Source organism: Ips typographus, linkage group LG6 (assembly GCF_016097725.1).
Source record: "Ips typographus isolate SLU linkage group LG6, UJ_Ityp_2.0, whole genome shotgun sequence".
Taxonomy (NCBI): domain Eukaryota; kingdom Metazoa; phylum Arthropoda; class Insecta; order Coleoptera; family Curculionidae; genus Ips; species Ips typographus.
This window is the reverse complement of record NC_138427.1, coordinates 11,958,275-11,984,716: the sequence shown is the minus strand read 5'-3', so window position 1 is coordinate 11,984,716 and position 26,442 is coordinate 11,958,275. Positions and strand designations below refer to the sequence as shown.

At 36.0% G+C, this 26,442-nt stretch overlaps 7 protein-coding genes across 15 annotated transcripts; 3 read left to right on the top strand and 4 right to left on the bottom strand.

The window, feature by feature from the left end:
• The first annotated feature begins 78 nt into the window (after nt 1-78).
• Nucleotides 79-2,617, top strand: LOC145730814 (odorant receptor 30a-like). The gene is made up of 7 exons (XM_081982242.1): nt 79-580; nt 629-835; nt 886-1,124; nt 1,179-1,278; nt 1,333-1,437; nt 1,490-1,645; nt 1,706-2,617. Exons 1-7 carry the CDS (start codon nt 296-298, stop codon nt 1,751-1,753), a joined length of 1,140 nt encoding a protein of 379 aa, XP_081838368.1. The 5' UTR covers nt 79-295; the 3' UTR covers nt 1,754-2,617.
• On the bottom strand, nt 2,611-7,720 carry LOC145730785 (nose resistant to fluoxetine protein 6-like). 3 transcript variants are annotated; one of them, XM_081982199.1, is made up of 12 exons: nt 7,576-7,720; nt 6,870-7,103; nt 5,809-5,978; nt 5,589-5,758; nt 4,338-4,492; nt 4,019-4,283; nt 3,773-3,970; nt 3,537-3,719; nt 3,294-3,484; nt 3,094-3,239; nt 2,825-3,040; nt 2,611-2,767 (listed from the first exon to the last, which is right to left on the bottom strand). In XM_081982199.1, exons 2-12 carry the CDS (start codon nt 7,006-7,008, stop codon nt 2,654-2,656), a joined length of 1,947 nt encoding a protein of 648 aa, XP_081838325.1. In that variant the 5' UTR covers nt 7,009-7,103; nt 7,576-7,720; the 3' UTR covers nt 2,611-2,653. The 3 variants fall into 3 exon arrangements, with proteins under 3 accessions (XP_081838325.1, XP_081838324.1, XP_081838323.1); XM_081982198.1 differs by lacking the exon at nt 7,576-7,720 and having other exon boundaries at nt 3,294-3,481; nt 6,870-7,463; XM_081982197.1 differs by lacking the exon at nt 7,576-7,720 and having other exon boundaries at nt 6,870-7,457.
• A 91-nt stretch (nt 7,721-7,811) lies between these two features.
• aralar1 (calcium-binding mitochondrial carrier protein aralar1) lies at nt 7,812-13,982 on the top strand. Its single transcript, XM_081982204.1, has 12 exons — nt 7,812-7,998; nt 9,673-9,988; nt 10,408-10,694; nt 10,756-10,991; nt 11,215-11,305; nt 11,407-11,482; nt 12,451-12,659; nt 12,718-12,798; nt 12,852-13,069; nt 13,125-13,345; nt 13,400-13,490; nt 13,545-13,982. Exons 1-12 carry the CDS (start codon nt 7,957-7,959, stop codon nt 13,705-13,707), a joined length of 2,031 nt encoding a protein of 676 aa, XP_081838330.1. The 5' UTR covers nt 7,812-7,956; the 3' UTR covers nt 13,708-13,982.
• On the bottom strand, nt 13,955-16,568 carry LOC145730790 (glucose dehydrogenase [FAD, quinone]-like). 5 transcript variants are annotated; one of them, XM_081982209.1, is made up of 10 exons: nt 16,299-16,568; nt 16,051-16,247; nt 15,819-15,999; nt 15,646-15,768; nt 15,476-15,591; nt 15,206-15,434; nt 14,904-15,152; nt 14,582-14,863; nt 14,387-14,529; nt 13,955-14,245 (listed from the first exon to the last, which is right to left on the bottom strand). In XM_081982209.1, exons 1-10 carry the CDS (start codon nt 16,447-16,449, stop codon nt 14,060-14,062), a joined length of 1,857 nt encoding a protein of 618 aa, XP_081838335.1. In that variant the 5' UTR covers nt 16,450-16,568; the 3' UTR covers nt 13,955-14,059. The 5 variants fall into 5 exon arrangements, with proteins under 5 accessions (XP_081838335.1, XP_081838339.1, XP_081838334.1 ...); XM_081982213.1 differs by having other exon boundaries at nt 14,904-15,083; nt 16,051-16,253; nt 16,299-16,567; XM_081982208.1 differs by having other exon boundaries at nt 16,051-16,253; nt 16,299-16,563.
• A 62-nt stretch (nt 16,569-16,630) lies between these two features.
• Parg (Poly(ADP-ribose) glycohydrolase) lies at nt 16,631-20,819 on the top strand. 3 transcript variants are annotated; one of them, XM_081982201.1, is made up of 11 exons: nt 16,631-16,686; nt 16,749-17,028; nt 17,185-17,334; nt 17,387-17,625; nt 17,682-17,776; nt 19,219-19,384; nt 19,450-19,580; nt 19,636-19,823; nt 19,877-20,105; nt 20,156-20,298; nt 20,347-20,819. In XM_081982201.1, the coding sequence occupies exons 2-11, from the start codon at nt 16,768-16,770 to the stop codon at nt 20,791-20,793; spliced, it is 2,049 nt and encodes a 682-aa protein (XP_081838327.1). In that variant the 5' UTR covers nt 16,631-16,686; nt 16,749-16,767; the 3' UTR covers nt 20,794-20,819. The 3 variants fall into 3 exon arrangements, with proteins under 3 accessions (XP_081838327.1, XP_081838329.1, XP_081838326.1); XM_081982203.1 differs by having other exon boundaries at nt 16,633-17,028; nt 19,877-20,009; XM_081982200.1 differs by having other exon boundaries at nt 16,633-17,028.
• Nucleotides 17,409-19,093, bottom strand: LOC145730817 (phenoloxidase-activating factor 2-like). Its single transcript, XM_081982245.1, has 2 exons — nt 18,542-19,093; nt 17,409-18,471 (listed from the first exon to the last, which is right to left on the bottom strand). Exons 1-2 carry the CDS (start codon nt 18,971-18,973, stop codon nt 17,812-17,814), a joined length of 1,092 nt encoding a protein of 363 aa, XP_081838371.1. The 5' UTR covers nt 18,974-19,093; the 3' UTR covers nt 17,409-17,811.
• Nucleotides 20,772-25,993, bottom strand: SREBP (Sterol regulatory element binding protein). Its single transcript, XM_081982157.1, has 15 exons — nt 25,787-25,993; nt 25,003-25,496; nt 24,798-24,947; nt 24,582-24,731; nt 24,278-24,529; nt 24,066-24,222; nt 23,825-24,009; nt 23,590-23,771; nt 23,282-23,533; nt 22,882-23,074; nt 22,590-22,764; nt 22,223-22,536; nt 21,396-21,554; nt 21,206-21,341; nt 20,772-21,155 (listed from the first exon to the last, which is right to left on the bottom strand). Exons 1-15 carry the CDS (start codon nt 25,857-25,859, stop codon nt 20,932-20,934), a joined length of 3,096 nt encoding a protein of 1,031 aa, XP_081838283.1. The 5' UTR covers nt 25,860-25,993; the 3' UTR covers nt 20,772-20,931.
• Between the last annotated feature and the right edge of the window lie 449 nt (nt 25,994-26,442).

The following is a 26,442-nucleotide window of genomic DNA, read 5'->3' as shown; positions in this document are numbered from 1 at the left end:
ACTAGTGCATGTTTGCAAATTGTCTACACTCTGTTATTAGTTGGTAAATAATTGAATTCCTGCAATCACGGCTGCAATAAATAAAAAATTACACTTTTGGCGATCGTTCGATCTTTGCAGTTTTTAATTATAATATCAGTCAGTCAAGCAGGTACATTCAGGATGGCTGTAAGTAGTATCTGAAACATTTCAGACAATTTTCTATCAAAAACTTTTTTAGGCTTATCCACAATGCAAAAATCTTCGTGTAGCCATAATTTACTCGTCAATAATTGGCGTGTTTCCTTGGCAGTTTATGTTCCAACACAACCATCTACGTCAAACTTTGTATCGCTGGTACTCAGTTTTTCTACATTTCTGGTTTAGTGGCTTTATAATCACTGAATATATTGAATTGTACCTACAATGCACTGCTGATGAATTAAAATTGGACGAAATTTGCGCCAATATATGTGTTGTAATGGTTTTTACATCAACAGCAGTCAGACAATTGGTGATGAGGTTTAACAAAATGGTGAACGACTTGATTCAGTCCATTATTGATGAAGAAAAGCACAATGATTTTCTGGAAGACGACAAAGTGAGTTTCCAGGCAATTGTATTTGATTAATTCATTATATCTCCATAGACTAGAGAAATTGAGGATAAATTCATTAAAAGTAGTGACAGCATATCCAATTGGTATGCTGCTCCTGTGTATCTTACTTTATTCCAGTACGTTTTGTTCCCCATGATGAGTAAACCAGATATAATTCAAATTGGAAATACCACTCAGGCTTTAAGGCCTTTAATTGTGGACTCCTGGTTTCCTTTTGACAAAATGGAATATTACTGGGTACAGTGTACTTTAAGGTAGTTTCAATCTTGTAAAATGTTTATTTCTAGATTGTCTACGTTTTACAATTGTTTGACTTGCTAATTGGGGCTTTGTACGTTACTTACCTTCACATTTTAATGTTCAACATGTATAGATACCCAGTTGCTCAGTTGAAGAAGTTGCAACATGTTCTCCGAAATTTTGGACGTTACAAAGTCGAATATATGAGGCAGAGTAATTGCAATGAGTATATCAGTGCTTTTGTTGTGTTTAGGGAGTGCATCAAAAAACACAAAAAAATCATACAGTAAAAAAGTAACATTTAAGATTAAGAAAATTGTGTAAAACAAAGCTTTTATAGATATGTAGATGGGATCAATGAGTGTATGAGTACTTATACGGTTTTTGATTTTCTACAAAGTTCATTTCAGATTGCAGCTCTGTTGGTGCAAACTTCGCCTGTGAGTACCATATAAAACAAACATACAATATTAGTAAATAATTGCGATTTGCAGAATGACATGACCTTCATTTCCTTCTTAACTGTATTCACTTTTATTACAACCGTTATGATTCGATTGTTTGTCTACTATCACTCAGGAAATGAACTAATTTTCGAAGTAGGTTTTTTCGATAAAATAGCATTATAGTAGTAAACGTAACCAATTTTAGAGTGTAAACATTAGCATGGCTATTTGGGAGAGCAATTGGCACGAGCAATCGCCCCAAATTAAGTCAATGATGCTGTTGGTAATGAGAAGAGCTCAGAAACCTCTTTGTTATACAATTGGTGGTTTTGGTGTGATGTCTTTGCAGTCAGTTATTGCGGTAATTTGGATAAAAGTTCAATATTGATATTGTTTTTTAAATTTTCTTTTATTTGAACAGATTTTGAAGGCTACTTATTCCTATGTGAGTATTATTTTTAGGCAATAGACAACACTCTGTAATTACACTCTGAAAAGATACAAAGAAAGGTTGCGCAATTTGGAGTTCAATAAAATGTCGTTTGTTAGGTCAAATGACACTAGTACACGTGATTTTATTTGTCATTTGCAACAGAATGATCATGTGACAAACTGTCAGATAATGATACCGAGCACTCTCTGACCTAATCAATGTTCAAGGCATTATTTATAAAATATAGTATATTTTGATTTTTCCAGTTTAATTTACGGCAAGTTTAGACCCTGATTTTCACTTTGGTGCGTTCTATTTAAAGTTTCACAGTCTAAACTTAATTTAAATTAGTTTTTGTGCGATAAAGGTGTCATTTCATTTCAACGTTTTAACTAGAATGACTGCAAATGGTCCAGTAAGTCTATTTTTATTAAATTTGATTGTTGAAACCAGGAAAGAGTAAAAAGAGCGTTATAAAAATAACGTTACGCAACAATCATTTGACGGTGTCACGTGATTATTGGTTTGAAAACGACTTTATTAAAACAAAAAAATGTGTAATTTTTTTGATATTGTAGAAATCTAATTTAAAAATGTAAAAATCTAATATGGAATTTTTATTTTTTTTTGAGTGTCATTGAAAATATTGATGGGGTTTTTAAAGCGGCATTTTATTGAACTTAAAATTGCCCCAATTTAACCTTCAATTTTAGAAAAACCAGCACTCTGTAGAAATATGAAAATTAAGATATTAGAGAGCATTTTCAAACTAAAGTTTACCACTCATTTTCCTTTTAATACCAATTTTTGCGCTGTCAGAAACTATTTTTTCTCCTGGTTGCTATCTAAGCCTGAACGACTAGGTAAGCTCAAGACAAAATAAAACCAAACAATTTTTCCAAGAGTATTCATATTAAATATAAAAAAAACAAAACATTAACGACTTGAAAAAATCAGTTTCATCAAATTTATGGCGGGCGCTTCAAACAGCAAAGAAACCACAAACGCAATGATGAAAGACAAAACTGCGTTCCCAAAAAACATTACCACCTAAAACCGTAAAGTGATTGGTACTGGAGTAATTTACGTGTAAATGTAAATCAATACCGTGATTAGATTGTGAATCTGAAACGGTCCATCCAACGAAAAACTGGTAAGAAACATCAAAACTGGATGGACGAGGTAAGCGACGTAGGTAAGTTTGCTTAAAGGTAAGAAGAACTTACAACTGAAAAACGCGTTAAACGGTCCACCATAACCGCTACTGCAAGCTATGGTAATCCAGCTTAGGGATAAAGCCCAAGCTGTATGCCCTAAGGCAACCTATATAGATTAATGGTAATTTAAGTTTTCCTTACGTTTTGAATAAGTCTTACGTAGAAGGCTGAGGCTGGTACAACCAGTCCTTGTTTACCTAAACCGTACACTAAGGCTGCCAAACAAGTCAAGGATAGAGTCCATCCAATCACAACTACGGGTAACGTAAGAATGACCTTTCCTTTTAGTTTGAATAGGGTATAGCCTATAGGATTTACTCTGTTTATTTTAGCTTGATTTTAAAGTAAGTTTGACACACCTATGATCATGCCAATTAAATAAGGCCCTATTCTCATCCAAGGCTTATCATACAGTTCATCAAACAATGCAAAAGGCTCTTGCACCCGTGCAATGTAGTTAAATTTCACGGCTATGACAAAGGTGGAAAGCCAGGAAGCAACCAGAATAACTACGATAGAAATCCCAGCATATTTCAAGTGTTTAGCACTTCTAAAAACACAACCTTTTACGTTTGTTTACCTGTTTACTTGGTAAATCTCACCGTATGGCCACAAGCAGAATCACAGAAGCAACAACAAAAAACTGGGTATCATTCGCTATATACCAAGACCACAACATACACATTTGTGCTCTAGGGTAGAAATTGTTGATATACAGGGCGTTTCTCCACCAAAACTGCTCACAAGTCACGTGATCCACAATCGCAGGTGTAAACACTGAAGTACTAAAAAAACTCCACTAACTCTGGCTTAATACCCATTTAACACTAAAACTCACTTGTGAATATATCTCATAACAATTTCATTGACTCCGAGCACAAATAAGTACACTGGAGTGAGTCTCATAAACCTGTAAGTAAGCATAACGCCAAATTTAGCGCAAGTACTCCAAAACCCACGTATCCGAGCCTTGTCCGACGAATTCTGGGTTAATGGAGTTTCGCTTTTAAAAAATCCCAAAGTCATCAGTAAACCACTGAAAATTGGCGGTTAAACTTACTTAAATCTAATATTTCAAACAAACCTGATAAAGAAAAACGTATCCACTGAAAAAGTACCGTTTGCAATGGTTTGGTACATAAAATTCCGTTCTGTAATAGTGCGCACGTATTTGTTTCGAGCCACACCAAACACTTGCAAGTAAGAATGTACTAGAATAATCCAGCCTATGGATAACACCCTCAAACCGTGTAAGCAACTAATAACATCCTTAGATCCAGTATTGATGGTTAGAATGTTATTCCCGTTGGAAATGACAGAGAAAGCCAGTAAAGCTTTTAAGAAGAAACCTATTAAAAGTAATATTTGAAAACTTTTACAAACACTCATGCTATCAGTGTTACTGTTTTTGTTTTTAGGGTTGTCATCCTTGGTAATTATCCTTTCTTTGCTCACAGAATGTTCAGTTTCCAGGTCTGTTGTGGTTGATTTTCGTTTGATTAACACTTCAACCACCGATGCCACAAATATGATGGATATGGTAATCAGAGCAGAAATACTACAGTAGTTACAGAAAAAATTAGTACAGGAAACAAAATGTTGGTATTAATCTAAATGATCAAAAAACGTATAAACACAATTTTTGACTTTTTTCGAAATCTGGAGGAGAATTGCAATGAAAGGTCAATTCAGTTAGTATTTTTGAAATCTGGGGATTACGGCACTGAAATTTGCTGAGTAACCAGTAAATTGGCCTTAAAATCTAGAGACGTACTGTATTTTTTCCATAAACAAACCTTACTGTACTGAAACTATGATCATTACCATCAAAAATGGAAAAGGGTCAGTTAAAATCTAGTAAAACACAATTTTAGTCAGTACTGTCTCTAAATAGTAAAATCTGGGGTTACGGTACGGTAAATTTACCATAAAATCCAGGGACGTATAGAATTTTTCAATTAACTACTCTTACTTAACTCAAACTGTGATGAATCCTTTTGAAAATTAAGCAAAGTCAGAAATGCAATGAAACGCCATTTCAGTCAGTATTTTTGAAATTACCACTCTAACAAAATGAAAGCTGAATAAGTTTTTTGGTATCTTGAATAGTTTTCAAAATATCCGCTCTAGAAAGGCTTACAGATATTCAAGAGCGAATATCTCGAAAACTATAAAAGATATCGAATTGACTGAATGAAACGTAGTAAATTTAATCAGCTTTTATTTTGTACAGAGTGGTCATGTCGGTAGAATACAAAGTTTCCGAGATATAAACAAAAAACCGGAATGTGAGACTGTCAAAACCTCCCCTTCCCTCTGGCTCAAGAGTTAGGTGGTATGTTCACCTCCTAACTAGTCTAAAGTTTCAAAATCAAAAATTTAGTTCCAAGCATTTCTCTCTATACCTTTTCGTTGATGACTATACAAAGAAATGCAATTTTCAATTAAAACAGATAAAACAGTCCAACCAAATTATCTCTTGCGTACTTAAGTGCGTGTCTTGTAAGTTTCAGTTGCACTTTGATGTCACAATCAACCTTACAAAGCAAATAGAATTTAAGTATGTAAATGGAGCTAAAATGCATATGTTCGACAAAATCCTTGTAATATTTGCATAATTGACTTTTGTTTCAACATATACAAAGCACACAAACCTGATTATTTGAAACTTGGGATCCTGCAGTAGCTGGTAACTGCCTGGTACTGTCCGAACGTTGATAATGTTCACCAAAAAAATTTGGCCAGGTTCCTTAATCAGCATTTTGCTGACATCTTCGTTGGTGCAGGATTTTGGTAGGCAAAGACCTAAATATATTTCCCTGGCCTGAAAGAACAATTTTAGTGCATTTATTAGTGTAATTGTTAAAATATTACTGAGGCAGTAAAGTTGATTCCCACTTTAGCGACAAAATATCCCGCAAAAAATGGCGGAATTTCCGAGTTGATTTTAGGGTCCTGAAGTTCCGAACATAAACTGGAGGATCCCAACCAGAAATCGTTACCGAAGAAAAAATGGCCGTTGTAACGTCCTGATGCATCATACACTGAAAGAAATAACTGTTAGACAAACATTTGAACAAAAATACCATTTTTTAGGGTTTTAAGTGTATTCAAAGTACAAGTGTGACAACCCCACAAAATAATAGGAATTACCTAATAAACTTAATTTCTTCGTTTCTTCAAAAACCTGTTTGAACTTACTTTCTATATATCGCGCAAATAATTACGATTCACGGTGCAAAAGTAAACCAGCACTTGACCATTACGTAATTGCTGAGGCTAGGAATTCTCAATGCGTGCATTAAACGGTTCCTTATATTATTTTCAATACAGTTTTTATGTTATAACTTGAAATTTTTAATTAAATCTATTAATTAATTGATAATATTGTAGGAATAATTCAGCTGAGTGGGCGATTATTATAAGAAACTTTTTAAAAATACTGAAAATTGCAAATTAACGATAATAAACTTGCCTATAAAAATTGGCAGGTGGCGTAACTTCCGGTAAAACCAGTAAGGAAGTGACCAATTAAAATTAAGGTAACTTTTGCTTCATCACTATCTTAGCTAAATTAACTGTTTCAATCAATACTTTCCAAAAATTGATTTTGTTTGTTATAAAATTCGATGAGCGACTAAGCCACTAACCCCCGATAGTTTATTTGATTTACTTTTTGTATCATAAAACATTCTCATACAGAAAATTGTATAAACAAGCAAAAACCCATTTTGACGAATAAATTGCATTTACTATTATAACATGCAATTTTTTCATCTTGCTCTTATAGCTCTCATTACTAGAACACCAGTCATTCAGCCTTGAGCCCTATATTAACTTTTTTTGCAAATTTATACAGACATATATACAACAATCACTTTCTAAGTTGGCGTGTTTTACATATTAAAACCAGAAAAGAAAACTGTTTTACTTACTTTTAGCAGCCCATAACGTTGTGTTACTTTCCAAGCTTCCTACATAAGTTTCCATGTCTTTTCTGCAATTTTCATTGCTTAAGTCTGCTAACCGATTTCCCCATTGGTGCTGATCAAACATATCCACCAGGATCTTCATTTGGGACCGTGTATTCGGCTCGCTGTAGGTACTTTCGGATGATATAATCGTTTCCGGTACCACTAAATCGAATACAGAAAGCGCGCATATCCAAGCTAAAATTGAACGCAAACTCATTTTTATTTTAGCTTTATAATAATAAATTAAGTGTTAAAAACGTTAAAAACATTTTTGTACAGTTTGCATTGAGGTAAACCGGGTGTAAGACACGGCGAAGGCAAACGATACTGCAACCTATAAAGTTATCAGTTGCAAACGCGCACTTTCGATTTCCGCCGTTGTATCTAGCTGCATTTAATAGTACTACCAGTATTATGCAATTTGTAAAATATAGCAAATGTAGTGAAAACTTTCGTGTACCACCACCGCGGCCTGGTTACATAAGTATATACAATCATACATTTACACTATTTTTAATGAAGAACTAGTAAGTGAATAAAATACAGTTTACTTAATTCAGTCAGGTGTACTACTAAAAATATCAAAATAACCATCATCAGTACCATAATTTAAAAATCGGCGGTTTTAACACCCTGTTGTGATACATATGTATTGTGTGTTGCCTACCACTTAGATGAATCCGTGTCACGTGATATCAAAAGCATTAACATAAGTATAGTCACGTGTGCTTTTGTTTTGACGGTCACGCAACCATTCTGCATCCAGTTGACGTCTGTTGACGTTACGTCCCCACCCTGACATTTGACATAACCTAAAATAGAAAAAAAGGTCACTAAAAAAAATTAAAAACACTTTTTTTTACCAAAAAACACTTTTTACTTCAAAATCAATTCGAAAGACAATAAAATTTGTCTTTCCGGCCTTCGGTTATCCAAACCCAAAATCACGTTCCAACGTCAATACACGTAAACCGATTTTTTAACAAAAACATAATTTTTTTGTAGTTTAATTGGCGTAGTGGGAACCCTTTAACACTTTATTAGTACAATGGACAAGGTTTTGTCTGTTTGGACTGCGTCATGTCAAGAGGTAAGCCTAAAAGTATAATAAAAGTGTCCAAGATTTTAAGAAAGGCTCCTGTCAACAAAACTAGTAAAAAGGTTCAAAATGTCTGTAAAGGTGGCAATTTGTAGTTTTTCAAGAATTCAGATACTGAGAATTGCTAAAATTAGTAACTTTAGGGCTGTTAGAAAAATTTAAATAATGATAATTACTTGAGACCTGTGGTAGTGTAGAAAAAGGGGGTCGATAATCTCTAATGGCAACCTTAGAACTTCAAGCCAAATAGAGCTTTAAATTTTAGTAAAGTTCTATTATAAAATGCTTGAGAACAACAAAACAATTTTTTTGCTTTGAACACCCTGTATATTTCAATTCAATTGAATCTGTTTGTAATAAAGATGGATGTTGATGGTTAGATACAATTAAAATACCATTTACTACTCTACAATTTGTACAATTTTTTTTTTTTAACCAAAATTGGTTTTAAGCAAATAATACTCTAATCACATTATCACAGGCAAGCACAACAAAACATTGTGGCAAATAGATATGGCAAATTTAAAAATAATTTCGTGTGGCAAACAAGAACGTTAAATTCATTGCGTAACCTTAATGACGATCATTGATAACTGGGAATTTTAATCCTCCAGCGATTCACTTTTTCGTTTTGCACTTACACTGTTTCCAAGCATGTAAAACGTGACAGATAAGTTGTGTGTGTGTAAGGGAAAACAGTAAAAATTGCATTTTTTTAATTGGTCCTGTGATTTTGTTGGGTTTGATCCTTTTAACGGTGCCGTAATATGAGTCCATTGTCACGCGCAAATACGGTGAGAATTACAGTCTAATTGTTACAATAAAGTTGTTATAATGATGGTAGATTTATATGAAATGTTAGGCGGTGGATAGTTTGTTATAAATTCTGCTTGTCTAGCTACAGTACATCCAAGATTTGTTCAATTTATGAAGGACAGTGTAATTTGTCATTAATCATATTAAGCTGTAATGTTCTCTAATTTGTAACATATGAAAACTTTTTTCTCAAAAAGCCACAGCACTGTTCGTCGTTTGTGATTGGTCAAGAAAAGGCAGCCAGCTGAAAGCTGTTTTTTTTTTGACCAATCACAAACTACCCACTGTCTTAAGATTTGCGCAAATGTTTAACATGTGGATTTGCGGAATTGTTATCATTAACAAACCAACTCTAAAATTATTACAATACACATATAACACTGGAATTTTTGAGAGACTTTTTAGAAAAAACAGCAAAATACTATGATGACACAAAAAGCATTGACTCACCTGTATTGTGTTTTCTTTTTGGTTTTATCACCTTTTGTGCGTTCTGTCACCTTCATTTGATTCAACTAATAATGACGTTTTACAATTTTATACTGTTCACTTATGTTTGCACCCATTTTACCCAATCCGCGATACATTGCTGGCGTAGTTTATTTTTCAGCGTTATGCGAACAACCTTAGTGCTATTTTAAACTCTCCAACTACGAAAATAACGTGATGTAAGCAACGCACGGGTCGCGATTTTCGAATTGTTTTTCCCAAAAAAATACCCGAACTTGATTTTTGTCAGTTTTTTCCTCTCGCATTCCAAGTGTAACATGGCCACAAATAACGTACCGATCCTAGAGGTCTGTGAAAGTGTCTGGTTCGATTTTGTTTAAGTAAATCTGTGATTTACAGGGTGGCGGATACCTAAAAAGGGCCAATGCCGCCCAACTGTCCGATGTGTTCAACAAATACGCCACCGTAGAGAAAAACGGCGAAAAGTTTATGACCGCCCATGACTTTATCGTCAACTATCTGGGATTGCTGGAGGAGAAAGACTACAACCAGGACACCGCAAGACTTTTAACGGGGATCGTGGACACCAGCAAAGATGGCCTAATTTCCTATTCGGAATTTCAAGCTTTCGAAGGTCTGTTATGTTTCCCGGACGCCCTGTACAAAACGGCTTTTCAGCTGTTCGACACCAATGGCAATGGCATGGTCAGCTTCCGTAAGTTTTTTTTTGTTTACCTTCTGTAGGTAACCTTGGAAAGGTCACAACTAGGTCAAGTTTTACTTTTGACCGGTACAAACAAACACAATGTTGTACTTTTACTTTTGAGACATTTTTCAGTGTTGGTTGCCAAATTTTACCTGTGCTGCAAACTTTATTATTATTTTCCTTGTTTTCAAATGTCTTAGTGCCCTTGGTGGTACATATTGAATTTTATAGGGCTAAGGGATTAAAACCTTAATAATTTTTGAGCATAATTTAAGCTCCTGGTAATATTTGCTTAAATTGTAGCACTGTTTGTAGTTTCACAATTCCAATCAGAAACTACGAACAATGCTTTGATATACCATCAGAGTCAATGCATGTTAAGTCATTTGTTCAAGCAAGCAAGTTTAATAAATTGTGGTGAATTTTAGAGGAATTCGTGGAGGTAATGAAAAAAACCGAACTCCACCAACGCATCCCCTTCAACATGGATTCCCCTTTCTTACAATTATACTTCGGTAAAAATAAACAGCGTTTAGTTTCGTACAACGAGTTCAGCCAATTCTTACACGATTTCCACGAGGAGTACGCCATTGAAGGTTTTAGGCGAGCCGACAAAGACGGTTCTGGTTTTATTTCTGTTTTGGATTTTCAGGACATCATGGTCAGCATCAAGAGCCACTTGCTCACCAAAGAAGTGCAATCTCATTTGATTGAGGTATTATTAACTCGTTTTTTTTTATATTTTGACTGGTTTTTTGATTGTGCGCTCTTGACAGGCTGTTCAAGGGGAAACTCAAGGCAGACGAGTTAGTTTTCCCTATTTTATAGCCTTCAATACACTGCTCAATAATATGGAGTTAGTGAAACGTATCTACCTCAACGTGACTAACGGTCATCGTGCTCAGGAAGTTAGTAAGGAAGAGTTTATGCATTCCGCACAGGCCATGTCCCAGATGACGCCTTTGGAAGTTGACATACTCTTCCATTTGGTGGACGTCCTACATCAAACTGGGTACAGTTCAACTTTCTTACTTCCTAGCTCTTAGTTTGGCTTACACCTAACCTTTATTTTGAAATTCACTTACCTATTGCGTTCTTGTTTGTGTTTTTACGCTGCTCTTTTTGTTGGGGAAAACGTAGATGTTTGCACAGAGAGGATTATCCTCCTGAAGGGTTCGTTCTACGAACCTGCTTTGAATATTACCTCTTTACAAATTATTTTTTCCTGTTTTTAGGCGTATCGTGTACAATGATCTCTATGCCATCGCTCCTGAACAGTATTTTAAGCAGATTACCAACAGATTGGCGGAAATTCACGCTGTTTCAGTAAGTTTTTCTTTAGTCAAAACTTTAAAATTGATACAAATCGACGAATGGAATTAAAGCAGAAAGTTAAGATAGGTTTTTTTGCCTTTGCATAATTTTAGAGTCCAGAGGAGAGGGGTGTACTAATTCAAATACTTGAGAGTAGTTATCGTTTCACGTTAGGTTCAGTAGCCGGAGGTAAGTAAGTAAGAGTTTTGTTGGTGTTGTGTGTAACACTTTCATTATTTGACATCAGCACTAACTAAACAGGTGTGGGTTTTTGGGATGCAGTGTAACTAGATTTCATTTCAAGTCTTGAAAAAACAAACAATTTTTAATAATCAAATGAAATCATTCTAGAAGTTTAAGAGCTCACTCAATAGACACTTTAAGTGACAGGCAGACATAATACGTTATAATCAAGATGACGTACGTATTTAAAGATTTTGCGTTTATCTTAAAACTGACTTTAAGTTCGTTTTAAATTTCATCTTACACTTTATAAGTCAGGACATCTGTTAAATGAAGACGACTTGGATGATTTGCTGCTTATGCACTTGAATAATGAAAATAATATAGTAATAAGAAAAGAGCTCTATGGCTCTCCCATCTCTTAAGGTCTTCATATGGGTTTTGCCCATAAACTTCCCTTGCCAAATGTAAATCTAACTCTTTTGTAAATCTAAAGTGCAATTTGAAATCTGATTATATTCCATGTTTGGTTAGAAAAATGACATGAATCATAAAACGTTGATTGACAGAAACCTGTTTGCGGGTTGCGTATAACGTACACGTTATAGCCCGTAAAGATACGTCACGGCACGTTCCGGACCGTACCGTCAAAAAGACGGATAGGATCGAAACCATAAAAATAAAAGGATCTCCGCTCACTTGCACAGAAAAACGGAGCCATATCAGTATATGGCACCGTCCGTTGACGGACAGCAACGTTATTTTTGCATGTGCAGGTGATGAAATAACGTATTACGTGTAAGGTTTTGCTGCCACTTAAAGTGTTAGTTAGTTAGTTAGTTACTATGAGTTGTTTTCATGTTTAGTTTTTTTGTACAAATCACTAGCTTGGGTCAAATGCATTCATTAAAAAAATCAGTCTCTTACTCTTCTTTATTACTTCTTAAAATAATAGTTTTAACTCATTTTTGTAGCTGTTGGGGCCACCGCAGTATATCCGATCGATTTAGTAAAAACTCGAATGCAAAACCAACGTACCGGTTCCTTTATCGGCGAACTGATGTACCGTAACAGTTTCGATTGTTTCAAAAAAGTTATCAGACACGAGGGCGTGTTCGGTCTGTACCGAGGGCTGGTGCCGCAATTATTGGGAGTGGCACCCGAAAAAGCCATTAAGTTAACTGTAAGTTTCTGAACGTTACCTAAAAAAATATTTTTTTCAACTTGTGTGGTTTGTATAGGTCAACGATTTTGTTAGGGATAAATTTACAGACAAAAATGGTGCCATTCCTCTTTATGGAGAAATTTTATCTGGATCGTGTGTAAGTTTTTAACATTTTTCTCAATAACTTCTGACAGTTAATGAGTTCTTTAGGCTGGCGGGTCACAAGTAATCTTTACGAATCCGTTGGAAATCGTAAAAATTCGGTTACAAGTAGCGGGTGAAATTGCTGGTGGCGCCAAAGTCCGAGCCTGGTCTGTAGTTAAGGAATTAGGGTTGTTCGGGTTGTACAAAGGAGCCAGGGCTTGTCTGCTCAGAGATGTACCATTCAGCGCTATTTACTTTCCTGCGTATGCGCACACTAAATCCAGGTTCGTAGAAAAAAAAAATCCTAATCAACTTTTTTGAAAACAATTTTATCAACAGTCTAGCGGATGAGAGTGGTTACAATCATCCCTTAACCCTTTTACTTGCCGGAGCTATCGCTGGTGTACCTGCGGCCTCTTTAGTAACCCCTGCTGACGTCATCAAAACTCGTTTACAAGTGGTGGCCAGAGCGGGACAAACTACGTACAGTGGCGTACTGGACGCAACCAGAAAAATTTACGCTGAAGAAGGATTTAGAGCTTTCTGGAAAGGATCAATTGGTCAGCATTCAGTTTGAAAAAACTTTTACAAGGTACTAAACAAAAAGTTTCCAGCTCGTGTATTCAGGTCGTCCCCACAATTTGGTGTAACTTTACTAACTTATGAAGTCCTACAACGGGTACTCTATGTTGACTTTGGTGGAAGGTAAATTGGTTTAAAACACCTCTAAAAATTACTTTACATGGGGTTTACTTGCAGTCGACCCTCGGGTTCGGAATTCAAAGTGCCGTCAATAGCAGGAGACAAAGCACAATCGAATCCTGACCACATAGGAGGATACTCGGTATCGGTACCAATTTTCTCGGGAATCGAAAGCAAATTCGGTCTTTGCCTGCCTAAATTCAGCGTGCCCAAGGCGTAAATAAATCATCAACAGGTTGCCTAGTGAAAATTAGAATTCCAATACTAAGAAGTTAAGGAGAGCTATATTAATATATGAAGGGTTGTAACAGGAGATTATTTTATGTGTAAATAAATTAAGTGGAAAATACTGATTATTTTCGTCGTTAAATTTGAATAATTCCGGCCCTGTGATAATAAAACAAATATTATGTCCTCATCAGTTAATGCCTCTGTATCTGCGTCATGCCCATAAATAAAATTCCTGATGATGTTAATATATCTATTATTAAAAGACTTTTAGTGCATTTTTGTTTGCCTTAATTTGAAAAGAAACTTTATAACAAATCAAATAATATTGAATAATACACTTTTTAACATATGACTCTAGGAACTAGTATATCAAACTTTGAACACTTTTTGCCACCTAAATAGTCCTCTTTACTAATCAAATCAGCAGCCATTTCAGCCAACATTAATATAGGACCGTTTGAATTACCACTTGGTAAAGTTGGCAACACTGAACCATCCACAACATACAATTTGTTCATTCCTTTCACCTGTAAATGTATACATTCGTGGTTAAGTAATTCCGCATGTCCAGCATCTGTGTGAGTGTCAAAAAACAGCTTTTTCTTGACCAATCACAAACTATGAACAATGCTGTGATTCGCTTAGATGCTTATTATAAAACCACAAACCTTAAAATTGAAATCTACTACAGTAGTAGGGTCTTTTGCAGACCCTATTTTGCATGTCCCCACTGGGTGGTAAGCAGAAAAACTTACATACTTCAGATAACATTCCCAGTATGGTTTAGTGTTGAACATATACTGTTCGCACCCTGAATAAAACTAGTTCTAGACAATCACATCAGATAAAGTGAATTTTGTTACCAGGGAAGTGTATAGTGTTAAATTGAGCACCAAAAGCGCGAAACTCTTCAGTCTCCACTAACTCCTTAACCAGTTTAATTCCGTTAATAAGTAAATCCACATCATTATAGTCAGACAGGTATTGGGGGTTAATTAAAGGTGGTAAATGTGGGTTTTTACCCTGCAACCGCATGTACCCCCTACTATTTGGGTGCAAGAGGACCGGTAAAATGGTTAATGCTGTTTGGTTGATTTTGGAATAATATTTTGTCCATATTATATCTGATACTCCTAAACACATCTCTGAATAAAATTGAGGGTGGTTTAATGTTTTAAGTCTTACCAATAAGGTGTCGTAAATAATGACCTTTATCTTCAGTAATCCCTACAGGCATCACCATAAATTGTATGTCAGGCCTATTGGACTGAAATTCTGTAATGTTTTGTTTGATTTTGAAAAAGGCCATAGCATCACATCCTGTAGTAGTCCAAGGGCCAGAGCCCTGACTAAAATAACTCCACACTGAAGAAATTGAAAGCATAGACTGTATTCCAGTATTTAGTGTGTGGTTAAGTAATATTAGATCAAACCCTTCAAAGCAACAGAGCTTAAAAATGAGTACAGTAAGATCACAAACTGCACACCTGTAGTTACATGATCTTGCAGATTATCACCTACAGGAAGATCAGCAACTGTAGAAATACCCAGAGAAGCTAAATGTTCCTTAGGACCTATACCAGAAAGCATCAATATTTTAGGAGACCCTATAACTCCTGCAGCTAATATTACTCCTTTATTTGCAAATGCTGTGTATTTATGACCATAATATGTGTAGGTTATACCTTTTGCCTCAAAATTTGACTCTAAAACTACCTAATAAACAGAGTTAAACACTTTAATTCAATAGTTCATACCTGATCCACAAAACTGTTAGTTTTCACTTCTAAATTGCTATGTGGATGTTTTTTAATATAGTTTGCCCCTGTCCATCTTTGGCCTTTATAAAGGTTGGCCTTTGGCTTGCTAAAACCTATACAAACTTAAACATGCAAGACACAATTTTGGTAACCAGCTAATTGAGTACCTAAATTACAGTTCAAGTCAGTATCAAAAGTGTTGTACCCCATACTGGAAGCAGCATTCAGTACAACATTTTGCAACTCAGTCTTAAAGACCAAATCCCTCACATATATTGGTTTGTTTAGTTCTAAAATATCATGCTGTACTAACCAGAAATTTAAAATGTGTAACAGCAACCATATGTTTGGTTTTCATAATTTGCCTCTAGCTTCTTAAAATAGTTCAAAATATCCAAATAGTTGTAATCCTCATTGTCTTTAAACCACTCATCAAAATCATCCTTATGTCCACGTACATACAGCATGTTATTCAGCATTCCAGTACCACCCAAAACCTTACCCATAGGCCATAAACACACCTAATCAAACACTCAAAACACATTGTTTAATTTTGCAACCAAAAGTCTTACATTATTCTTAAATGCTTTGCAAGCATTTACTTGGGGTTCAGTTTTGTATCCCCAATTGTACGAGGTTGGCTGCAGCAACAGCCCCATAGACGGTACATGCAAAAAGTCTGCAATGTCTCTCCCAGCTTCCAAGAGGAGAACTTTATTTTTATTATTACTAGACAGCCTGTTGGCTAATATAGCACCTGCTGATCCTCCTCCAACTATGTTGTATTAAATAAAAGCATGCTAAAAAGCAGTTTACTTACCCACTATATAGTCAAATACTAGGAGATCCTCATTATTGTTAATTAAATTATAGAAGCACTCAGTTAATGTTAGGGTGTGTTGCAGGAAAAAGGTGAAAAGGAATATTGACACAACATAAAAAAATAGTAGCACAGTTTCACTAAGACCCATTTTTACTTTTGTAGCATTATTTCATTGTAAATAATACATAATATCAAAAAAATAAAAAAGGGTAAAAATCAAAACAACCAAGATTTAACCTAACCTCAAAGTCACTGAGGTTATGTTGCTTACATGTGTTCTTTTCTTCTGTTGAATTAATTTTACGTCAATGTCAGCAACAACCTAACCTATAAAAACTAAATCAAAACAAAAACAAACTAAATTAATTCATTAGTAATAGTGATTGTAATAATTCAGTGATTAACATGTAAACAGTTCTATTCAGTCTAATATTTATTTGTTTTAAGGAAAAACTGAAATCGAACAATGGAAGAAAGTGCTACGGAAAATCGCACTGACACTCAAAAGTGGAGAGGTACCAGTCTAAACGATTTATGTAAGGGAAAGGGCCCTTGGTCGTTTGCCGTCACCCCTTTGGTACCTTCCAAATATCATTGGGTATTGCACGACTTGCCTGTTTCATTAAATAGTCCACCAAGACCGCACAAGTCTAAGGATGTCTTTTTATGGGACAATGATCATGTTCGAATGCCTTACAGTGACAAAAATTTGTTTTGTGTCCAGGAGGTAAGATTTGCACTATTATGTCTGTATGACTATCTGTATAAATATGCATGACGTCCGTAATTTAGTAAGTTTACAATAAATTGGTGACAAAAAAATTATATGTAATTTTTTCTTATGATGTAATTTATCATAATTTTGTTACTTTATTTTGCCCAGAACCACTCGGACTTAATTAAAGAAAGATGGAAAATGATTAGAGAAGCTTTATCACACCCTATAAACACATTTGAAGAGTTTGAATCTGCCATCAATAGTTACAACAGCAATCTTCCTAAGTTTGATGCTTTAAAGTATTTTTTAAGCGAGGTACGACCGTTTAATTTCTTCTGAACAGTCGTTACCGTCAGATGAGTTGCAGGAAATGGATAGAGAAGAGTCAGTTCATTTTTTTGCACATTTATTGCCGAAAATCATTGCTTTGGCTTTAAGACTGCCAGAGCTGTTACCCTGTGGTATACCTCTATTAAAACAAAATCACAATAGGTCTTTAAGCATGTCTCAGTTGCAAGTATCCAGTCTTTTGGCCAACGCTTTTTTGTGCACGTTTCCATGGAAGAAAAATACGGCCATGAGTTACCCAGGCGTGAATTTTGTTAGGTTTGTTTTTCCATAAATAACAGCATTTTGTGTGCCTAATAAAAGTGTAATTTTAGCTTATTCTCAGCATTTCAAAGACCAAATCGCAAACAATGCGTTTGTGAAAAACTGAAGAGTATTTGTAACTACTTTAGGAGAGTCACACAAAATGGTAAGTCTGTTTCAGCCCGTTTACTCACTGCAACTTTAGTTGTACTTATAAACCTCAATATTTAAATTAAGCTTAATCATTTCCAAGTCAATCCAGTCTAAAAATAACAATACATTTACATACACTCCTGGTACATTCGGTACAGTCCCACACTTAATACCCCATGACACAATCCCCACCTGTTCATACCGTCCAGTTTGTCCAAAAACCGGACAAATTAAGGGACTTCCCCCGTCGCCTCTACAAGTATCTCGCAAATGTTCTCCACCAGCGCACATAAAACTTTCATGTAAAGTAAACCAGGGCCCCAAACTGGTCGTTTTACGTAAAGTATTCACACACTTTTGTCTTGGGACTATCGGAAGTTCAAGTTTCTTCAGCAATGGTTGGTATTGCCCGTTAGGGGAGTTCTTACCCCATCCTGACGTTTTACATCTTTTGGTGTCCAAGTGTAGATGTCTGGGTGGTAGGCAAACAATTCCAACATTGTCAGTTAGCAGAAAAGCATGACTGAGCACCAAAAGAGCGATGTCGTTGCTTAGTTGTTCAGAGTTGAATTGGGGATGGATTTTGATGCTTTCTACTTGTCTGTCTTGGTGCGGTAGCGGTTCTTTGGTGTGGTTCCAGTGCCATTCGCCTGCTCTTACCGTATATTCACCTTTGGAATATACGCAATGAGCGGCTGTTAAAGCGACCTAGAAATAAAAATGTATTTTTGAAACTGATGATTGTAAAGTTGTTTATAAATAGCAAAAAAATATTTACCTTTGGATGTATTAGAGAACCACCACACCGATACTTCATTCCTTTCCTAATGCCCAACATCCATGGAAATTCGGCAAAATCAGCCGATTCTACGTTTCCTAGTATACGATTTTGGGCCACTCGGTTTACGAAAGTGGATGTAAACACGTTTCCTTGCATGCCGCATTCCACTCGACAACACACTTCCAAATAGCCGGTGCACCGATTGAAATTTTCATCCAAATTCACAAGGTTTTTTGTTTTCACATTGTCTTTGCCGGCCAGTTCAAAGGAATCTTTACACTGATAATAGGGAACACAAATACACCGACTCGTCGTTACTTCCTCTGTTAACTGGTCTTTAACTTGCTGGTCTATCCAGTCAAATTCCAGTGATACACTACTTTGTACAAGTAAAACAGTAAAAATCACGCACAACGTCTTTTGCCGCATGTTTAGAGTAAAAATAAGTTCAGTAGTTTACTGTAGTAACGTTCTTTTACTACTGACAAAAGTATACTTTTAGCGTCTACCTGACCTTAAACTAGATTTTCATGTTTTATGGAGTTTACAGTTTCTGAATGGATTTGGGTCGATAGGACCCTAATTTCAACTTTTTTATTGGTTTATTATGTAGCCGGTTATTTTACAAGGCCCAACCCAGTAGAATTTTCACAATACAATATTCCTCTTTTTAGATCCCGTGGGTGTAATAACTTTTGAACGGAAAATGATTCCGCGAGCAAACATGCCCAGATGGGACAATTTAGAAACGAATTTAGGCAACACGAAGGTACATATTACCAGCGAGGGTACCATTGAAGACAATGGACTCGGTTTTTTGCAGGTGGATTTTGCAAATAGGTAGCTATTTATGTGGACTGGTTAATTTTAAGTGGACTTAAAACAGCAAGTCTGTCATATTGTAGGAATATCGGCGGTGGAGTATTACGTTACGGTTGTGTTCAGGAAGAAATTAGATTTGTGATATGTCCGGAATTAATCGTGAGTCGATTATTTGTAGAGCAACTAGGGAATGGAGAAGCGGTTATCATTACTGGTATAAGAGAGAGTTTTAGTACATTATTTTAGACAAAAAAATGAACATTTTACAGGAGCTGAAAGATACAATAAGTATACAGGATATGGAGACTCGTTTGAGTGGGCTGGTGACCATGAAGACGCCACTCCTTACGACCCTTACGGCAGAAAAAAAACAACAATTTGCGTCATAGACGCGACTCATTTCAGTAAATCGAAAGATCAGTTTCATTCATCTTTAATGTTGCGCGAACTAAACAAGGTACCATTACCGTCTTATTAACAAGTAACATTATTACATAACATCTCTTACAGGCTTATGTTGGCTTTAGTAGCCGAGAAAAAACCAACTTGGCCCCCGTGGCAACAGGAAATTGGGGTTGTGGTGCCTTTCAGGGTAGCAAACAACTCAAAACCTTAATCCAACTGATGGCTTGCAGCGCAAGTGGTAGGGACTTGGTTTATTTTTCGTTTGGTGATGATGAGTTGATGGATAGTTTCTATAATCTTCACTTATTCTTAGGACAAAACAAAATCACTATAGGTTTGTCTCTAACAATAACCATAAAGTTTATTTTTGAATGCGATTTGTAGTGCAACTGTGGAGGTTTCTGTGCCAATTTGGCATAAGAAATCTGGAAGAAGATCGGCTGTACTCTTTTATCCAACAGGCGTATTTCGACAGTAAAAAACAGCCTACTATAAGTGACTTTTTCAACACAGCTTCAAGGAAAAAGGTTAGTTCAGGTTATCATCTTGCCAATGTTTAATTAAGTGATTTCTAGCCAAAATTACAGACTGTAAAGTCTAACCAGGAAGAATCTAGTATGGAGGTGGATGAAACTCCGTCTCAATCTTCCACAGCATCATCAGAGGATGTGATAGCTTCAAGTCAACCGGAATCGCCTAAAAAACGAGTTTACGTCAGACTTTCTACTCAAAAAACTAAGAGCCATAACATCCAAGATAAATTACCTAAAACGGATATCGGCCGGATATTCGACATGTTGGACGGAAACGGAAACCAATCAAACATGGATGTAGAAGAGAAAACGGATTCCAAACCTAAAAGCGTTTTTGATATTATCGACCAGTATGTTACAGTTAAAAAACCAGATGTAGTTGATCCACCTTTAGAAGAAGTCGTGGTGGTAGAGGAAAGCAAAACAAAACACGAAACATTAAGTCAGTCAAAGAAACGCATAACAGATTATTTCAGCAAAGTTGATTAATTCAAAATAAATAATATTACAATTAACATTGTTTTTATAACTTTTAAAAAAAGTGTCTATGTGGAAAACAAATTTATAAAAAATGTGATTTAAATAAAATAATATATACAACACTGAAGCTAGGTTTCAGTAATAAACTTAATTAGTTATTACAGCGTTCGTTCCCAAAGTTTTCATCAACTTATAACAATCTTGCAGCTGTTTTTGATCACCAATACGTTCCAGCGTTTTAGCCGCCTCCATCAACATTCCCACTCTCTCACCAGGGGTGGAGAGTAACTGACCGGGAAGGTGTTTACAAGCCATGTATAGTGCAGTGGCGTGTTGTCTATCACTACCCATTTCTTGGTTGTTTTTATCCCCTTTAAAACAGTGTTAAAGCTGAAGTTCGGTTTGATTCTTGTAATCTCACCTTTTCCGCAAATAATCGAACTTTTTCCGTGTCTGTGTCTCAAACTTCGGTCTAATAATTGCTGGGTTCGACCTGGGGCCGCACCGGCCATTAATCGTAGAGTAGCTTCATATAAAAATACACGGGACAGTGCAAACTACAGTAAAAAGCATGGTGTATACAGGTATTTATTAAAATAAGTATCACTCACTGGTAAATGTTGAGCCAACAATTTGAGTGAAGCCAAATCCTTGTTAAAGGAAGTGAGGCAGCTATTGGAGGCCGGTAAATTGGAAGATTCACTTACACTGTCCTCCCATAAAGAAGTTTTGGTTTCCAACAACCAATCGCAGATTACCAATTGTGATAACTACACAAAAAGTTCAATCAGATTAAAAAACTCAATGTTAGTACATTTGCCTAAATCTCAGCACACCTATATACAGTGTGTCCCAAATTGGTTCTACATGTATTGGAATCTCTGTAACCGTAAGAGCTACAGAGTCGGTTAAATGGGGAAAGTTTTAGAGAATTTTATGTGAAACTTATTTCCGTTTTCCAAATTAAATTATCTTTCTCCGTTTTCCGGAAAATTGGGAAAACGTCAGAGGCTGCATTTTAAACCATCTTTAACAAAGCCAAAGAGAGTTTTGAAACTACGACATTATTAAGGCACTTTTTTACGTAAAACACGATGACGTAATTAGAAAAAATCTATCGTCATTAGTTTCCGAGATATGAATGGTAACTTTATAAATTCTTATAGCCGCCTTCAAGAAGTTTGTGGTCAAAAAAAGCAGCGTTCACTTTGCTGCTCTTTCTTGACCAGTCACCAACTATATACCAACAGTGCTAAAATTTATGCAAATACTACAAACCTAAATAAAAAAATCATTGGCAGGTAATTCCAAAAATCTTGTTTGCACTGAAGAAACACTGCACTCCATATCAAAACGTACAATGCAACTACAATGCACCAAGATAAATGGACACAAAACGGACAATGTTGAGATTTAATAAAATAACACACTTTCTCACCAAAATTAGGCTGTCCTCGCGCTTGCAACTGCTGTAAGTGAGGCTGTCGGCCAAAAACTGACTAGCATAGTCGCATTGCCATTGGATTCGTTTTTTGGACGTACTTTGATTGTTGTTAGCGGTTAAATAGTTTCGTCTAGCCATAAAAGCGGCTAAAACAGCTTTAGGCAAGGGATCGTTCAAGGAACTCAAAACTTCCGGAATGTTTTCCAATTTCCGGTATAAAGTTTCGGCTTTGTCCTCTTCCTGCAGTAGCCAGTAGCAGGCTATAGCTACGAAAGTGCCCCACCATTCGGCCACGTAGTCTTTGTAAGCTACCGAAAATGAATTAATCAATTTTTGCTAGTTAAATATGGTCAGTACGTACAAACAGCCCCAGTTTTAAAGACAGTGATAGCGTCCACTGTTGTGTTATCGTTGAGCAATTCTAAATAAGTAAGAGCGTCGTTTAAGTCAGTTTTTTTGTCTTGGTTGAGCTCGCTTTTTTGACCGGGGGCCACCAGAATTGACAAGGCTTTTTCCAGAAGATGCTCATGGTAGATCTAGTTAAAGTGTACTGGTCAAAGTACAAATCCAAATATACTAGGGAGAGTGTTTTGGATGGTTAGTGAAGGCTTTTATCACTAACCATTTATACACTCACCCTGTATAACTAGTACCTTCATTAACTGGATCAAAGGGTCCACATTATCACCTAATTTAGTGAACGGTAAATTCCTGGATTTATACTGTTTAACAAATTTGAAGGATAATATAAATTTATAACCGTAAGGGGTGAACAACCATTTTAATCTCAAGGGAATAGGATCGCAAGAGTTTATTGACGCTAGTTTGGCCAAACCCAAGTAATACCTGCAAAAAAATACCAAAATAAGCCAGTTAAAATCAGCAGTTGCAGCACAGTTGGTAGTTTCTGATTGGCGAGCTGAAAGCTGTGGTTTTCTGACCAATCAAAAATTGCCCCTGTGCTAAGATTTACGGAAATGTTGAATGAAAACTTTGTTTTTCACACAACCTTTGACCGGCTACACGTTGTAAAATATTTACTAATTTTATTACTTGGTAACAATATGAAGAAATCCAGGTAAACTCGCTTTAATACGTAAAGCCACGCCTATATAAATATCAATCATGTCCATGGGTTTGATACGGACTTTGGCTGCTTCGGCCAAATTAAGAGCGTTTAAAGACGTGGTCAAACCAAACAAATGACAAGCTTCCTCGGGCCCTTGCATCAATTGCACCTTGTGCAAATCATTAAATACCAGGGCGAGTTCTTTGCAGGATGTTTGACACTCGAACCTCGTTATTCTGAAATATCAGGAATAAGTCTACTAATTAAATAAAGCTAATTATAGCAGTTTTACCCATCAATAAACAGACCTCCAGTTTGCCTAGACAAATAACGGCCGATCCACAATCGGTGCAATAATTGTCGAAACAATTGCCAACAAAAACAGAAAAACAACTCCAACCGACTGGTAGGCAGTGTAATTCCGTAGGCTTGTAATGCCCGCAATAGCTCTTGTTTTGCCCTCACTTTATCACCCTATAAAATTTTATTTTAATATTATTACTTCTTCTTAAACGTTTTTGAACAACCTCCAGAAGGTAAATATCAGCTTGTTTACGATGTATCCAGTATTTCTGGGCTTCTTTAGATTTGGGTGATATAATTGGATCGCCGTAAACAAACAATTTAATCAAACAGAAGCAAAGAATGAAAATGTTCAAACACCATAACACCAAAGATGAAGGAGAGAATGATACAGTTTGCTGCTCGCTCCCTAAAATTTACAGCTTTAAACAATTAATCACAAGTTAATTTTTTTTTTTAAATTACATCCTAGAATGGTTCTTCCTCCTGGTATGCTGCTGCTGTCTGTAGAAGAAATTTTATTCAAAGCCAAACCAAAAGGATTGAAGGCAACCATAGCCAACATAAACATGCACAACGTCAATCTGGAATGATCCAACATTCCTCTAGATATTGGTACCACCTGATAAACCAATCAACATTATCACCGTAATTAAAGTTTGAAATTAACAACCGACCTCATCGTCACTCTCATCTTTGACGTTTGTCACATATTCAGGACTAGAAGGAAGCGAATGTTCAGATGAAATATCAGAATGAGGTGGAGTATCTTCAGGTCCGTACTTAATCGTATTGGTGAGGAGACTTTTGAGAGTGTTGCTTGAAGCTGACATTTTCAAAGCCATGTTCTCATCTTTAAGGCGAGCGTTGGAGTTTTGTAAAAAGCGAATGTAATCGATTGTTTTACGCAAAATTGCCGATTTGTTCAGCTAAAAGTTTTACGAATTGCAGTTTTGTAGTGTTTTATAACAGAAGTCTTACTTTAGCCTCTTCCCCAACCACAATATTTTTCAGTTCAATGATTTTATCATTTATGCTGGTCCTATATTTCCTTTCAATCGCGTTGTGGGCGCTACGTTTAACTTCTTTCACTTTTACCTCTTTTCCTTGAGGCATTCGATTTATTGCCACCTAAATTTTGATTAGTAATGGTAGTTTGCGATTGGTGTAAAAACTGTTAGGAATTTTCAAACTTACTTTATTTTCAGAATCAACCACAACTGGCAACGTTGCTGTTGTAAAAATTTGGGGTGTGCTAAGCAAAGTATGCAAGTTTGATGGTGATGTGGTGGTTGTGTACATAACAGTCTGAGTTGGAGTGACTGTTTCAGTTGATATTAATTTTGCCTTAATTAAACAAATAAATTAGCAAATTGGGTGTTTAAAGTTTTCTAATAAGCACCTGTAGCACTACTGGCGTAATTTGATCCCCAATTTTCTGCACTACTACTGGAGATTTATTGGTCTGTTTGGTGCTCTGCTTCTTCTTGCTGATTGCACTCTGACGCACTATAATGGGCGGATTTGTTTGAATGGGTAGAGTAGTGTAAACTACTCTGGAGTTGCTTTGTGGAACTGTAGCAGAAGAAATTAGAACTGTCTGAGGCTGACTGGAAACTTGAGGAAGTTTCACTTGGGTCTCCAGTTTAACAGGAGGTTGAAAATAGGTTGGGGATGGTTGTAAAGTTGGCTGGTAATTGGTGGATACATCAGTTGAGAATGTTGTGAAATTGTCAGCAAAGTCACTCTGATAAGCACTGTCATTGGGTGATAAAGTGTTTGGATCTAAGAAGGCCCCATGTTGGATTCCATCCAAGTCAAAATCCATGGGTAGACTGGTGAGTTCTTCCATGTTTGGAAGAAGACCTTCTTCAAACAAGTCTCTTGCTAAAATCTCTACAATTCAAACACACATATTTTAGCAAACTGATTTAACTATGGACCTTGAAGGATAGAGATTTTAATATTTAAGTTCTCAAACAATCTATTACAAGGTAAATTAAAGGGCTTCATAATGTCCGGAAGACCTCAGTCTAAAGTGACTTATACATACTATCAGAACTTGTTCCAGACCACTATTGTACACGTAGGGTAAAGTTAAACGTAAGTGAATGAAACAAGTACAAACAGAATAATAAACAACCAAAAAATCACAGTAAACAAATAATATAAACAAACTTTCTTACCATCAAATTCGCCCAAATCTGGCATAACATTGTAATCCCCTGGGGGATTGAGATCGCCGTCGTTGTCGGCCATTTCACCGCGACGTTTCCACGCACTTTAGTCTTTAGTGTCCCAATTTGTGGCACTTTTTCTACTCCTTTTTTTCGTATTTTTAAATAACCAGAATCAGCTCACATTTATTGGCGAATCAAGTGTCACTTTGAAAATCGGATGATCGGTGACGTCACGGTGCCGGGTGACATGATTTGCCGATGAAGCGCCATCTGTAAATAACGAGCTAACTTAATGATTTAAGTCGATGCGGAGATATGAGGAATTTGAGTACTAGATGGTTCGGGTAGGTGGCGCTATAATGTTTTAAAATAATTAAAATTTTAAATGCACTGCAGTATTAAAATGTAAATAAACTAAATTTTATTAGCTATTCTGTTATTACGGATTATATTTTAATATCACATATTACATCGTTAGTAATTTTATTAAAAGCTTATAAATAAATCCCACCAGGATCTTTGTGACAAGTTACAGAACATAACCTACAACTGTGCTGTCACTGCTGTCTTTGACGTGTGATGAATTCATATTAGACGTACGTACACATAGTCTGTCTCACTCAACTCGTCATAAAGAGAAGAGATAAAAAACCAGGATTTTT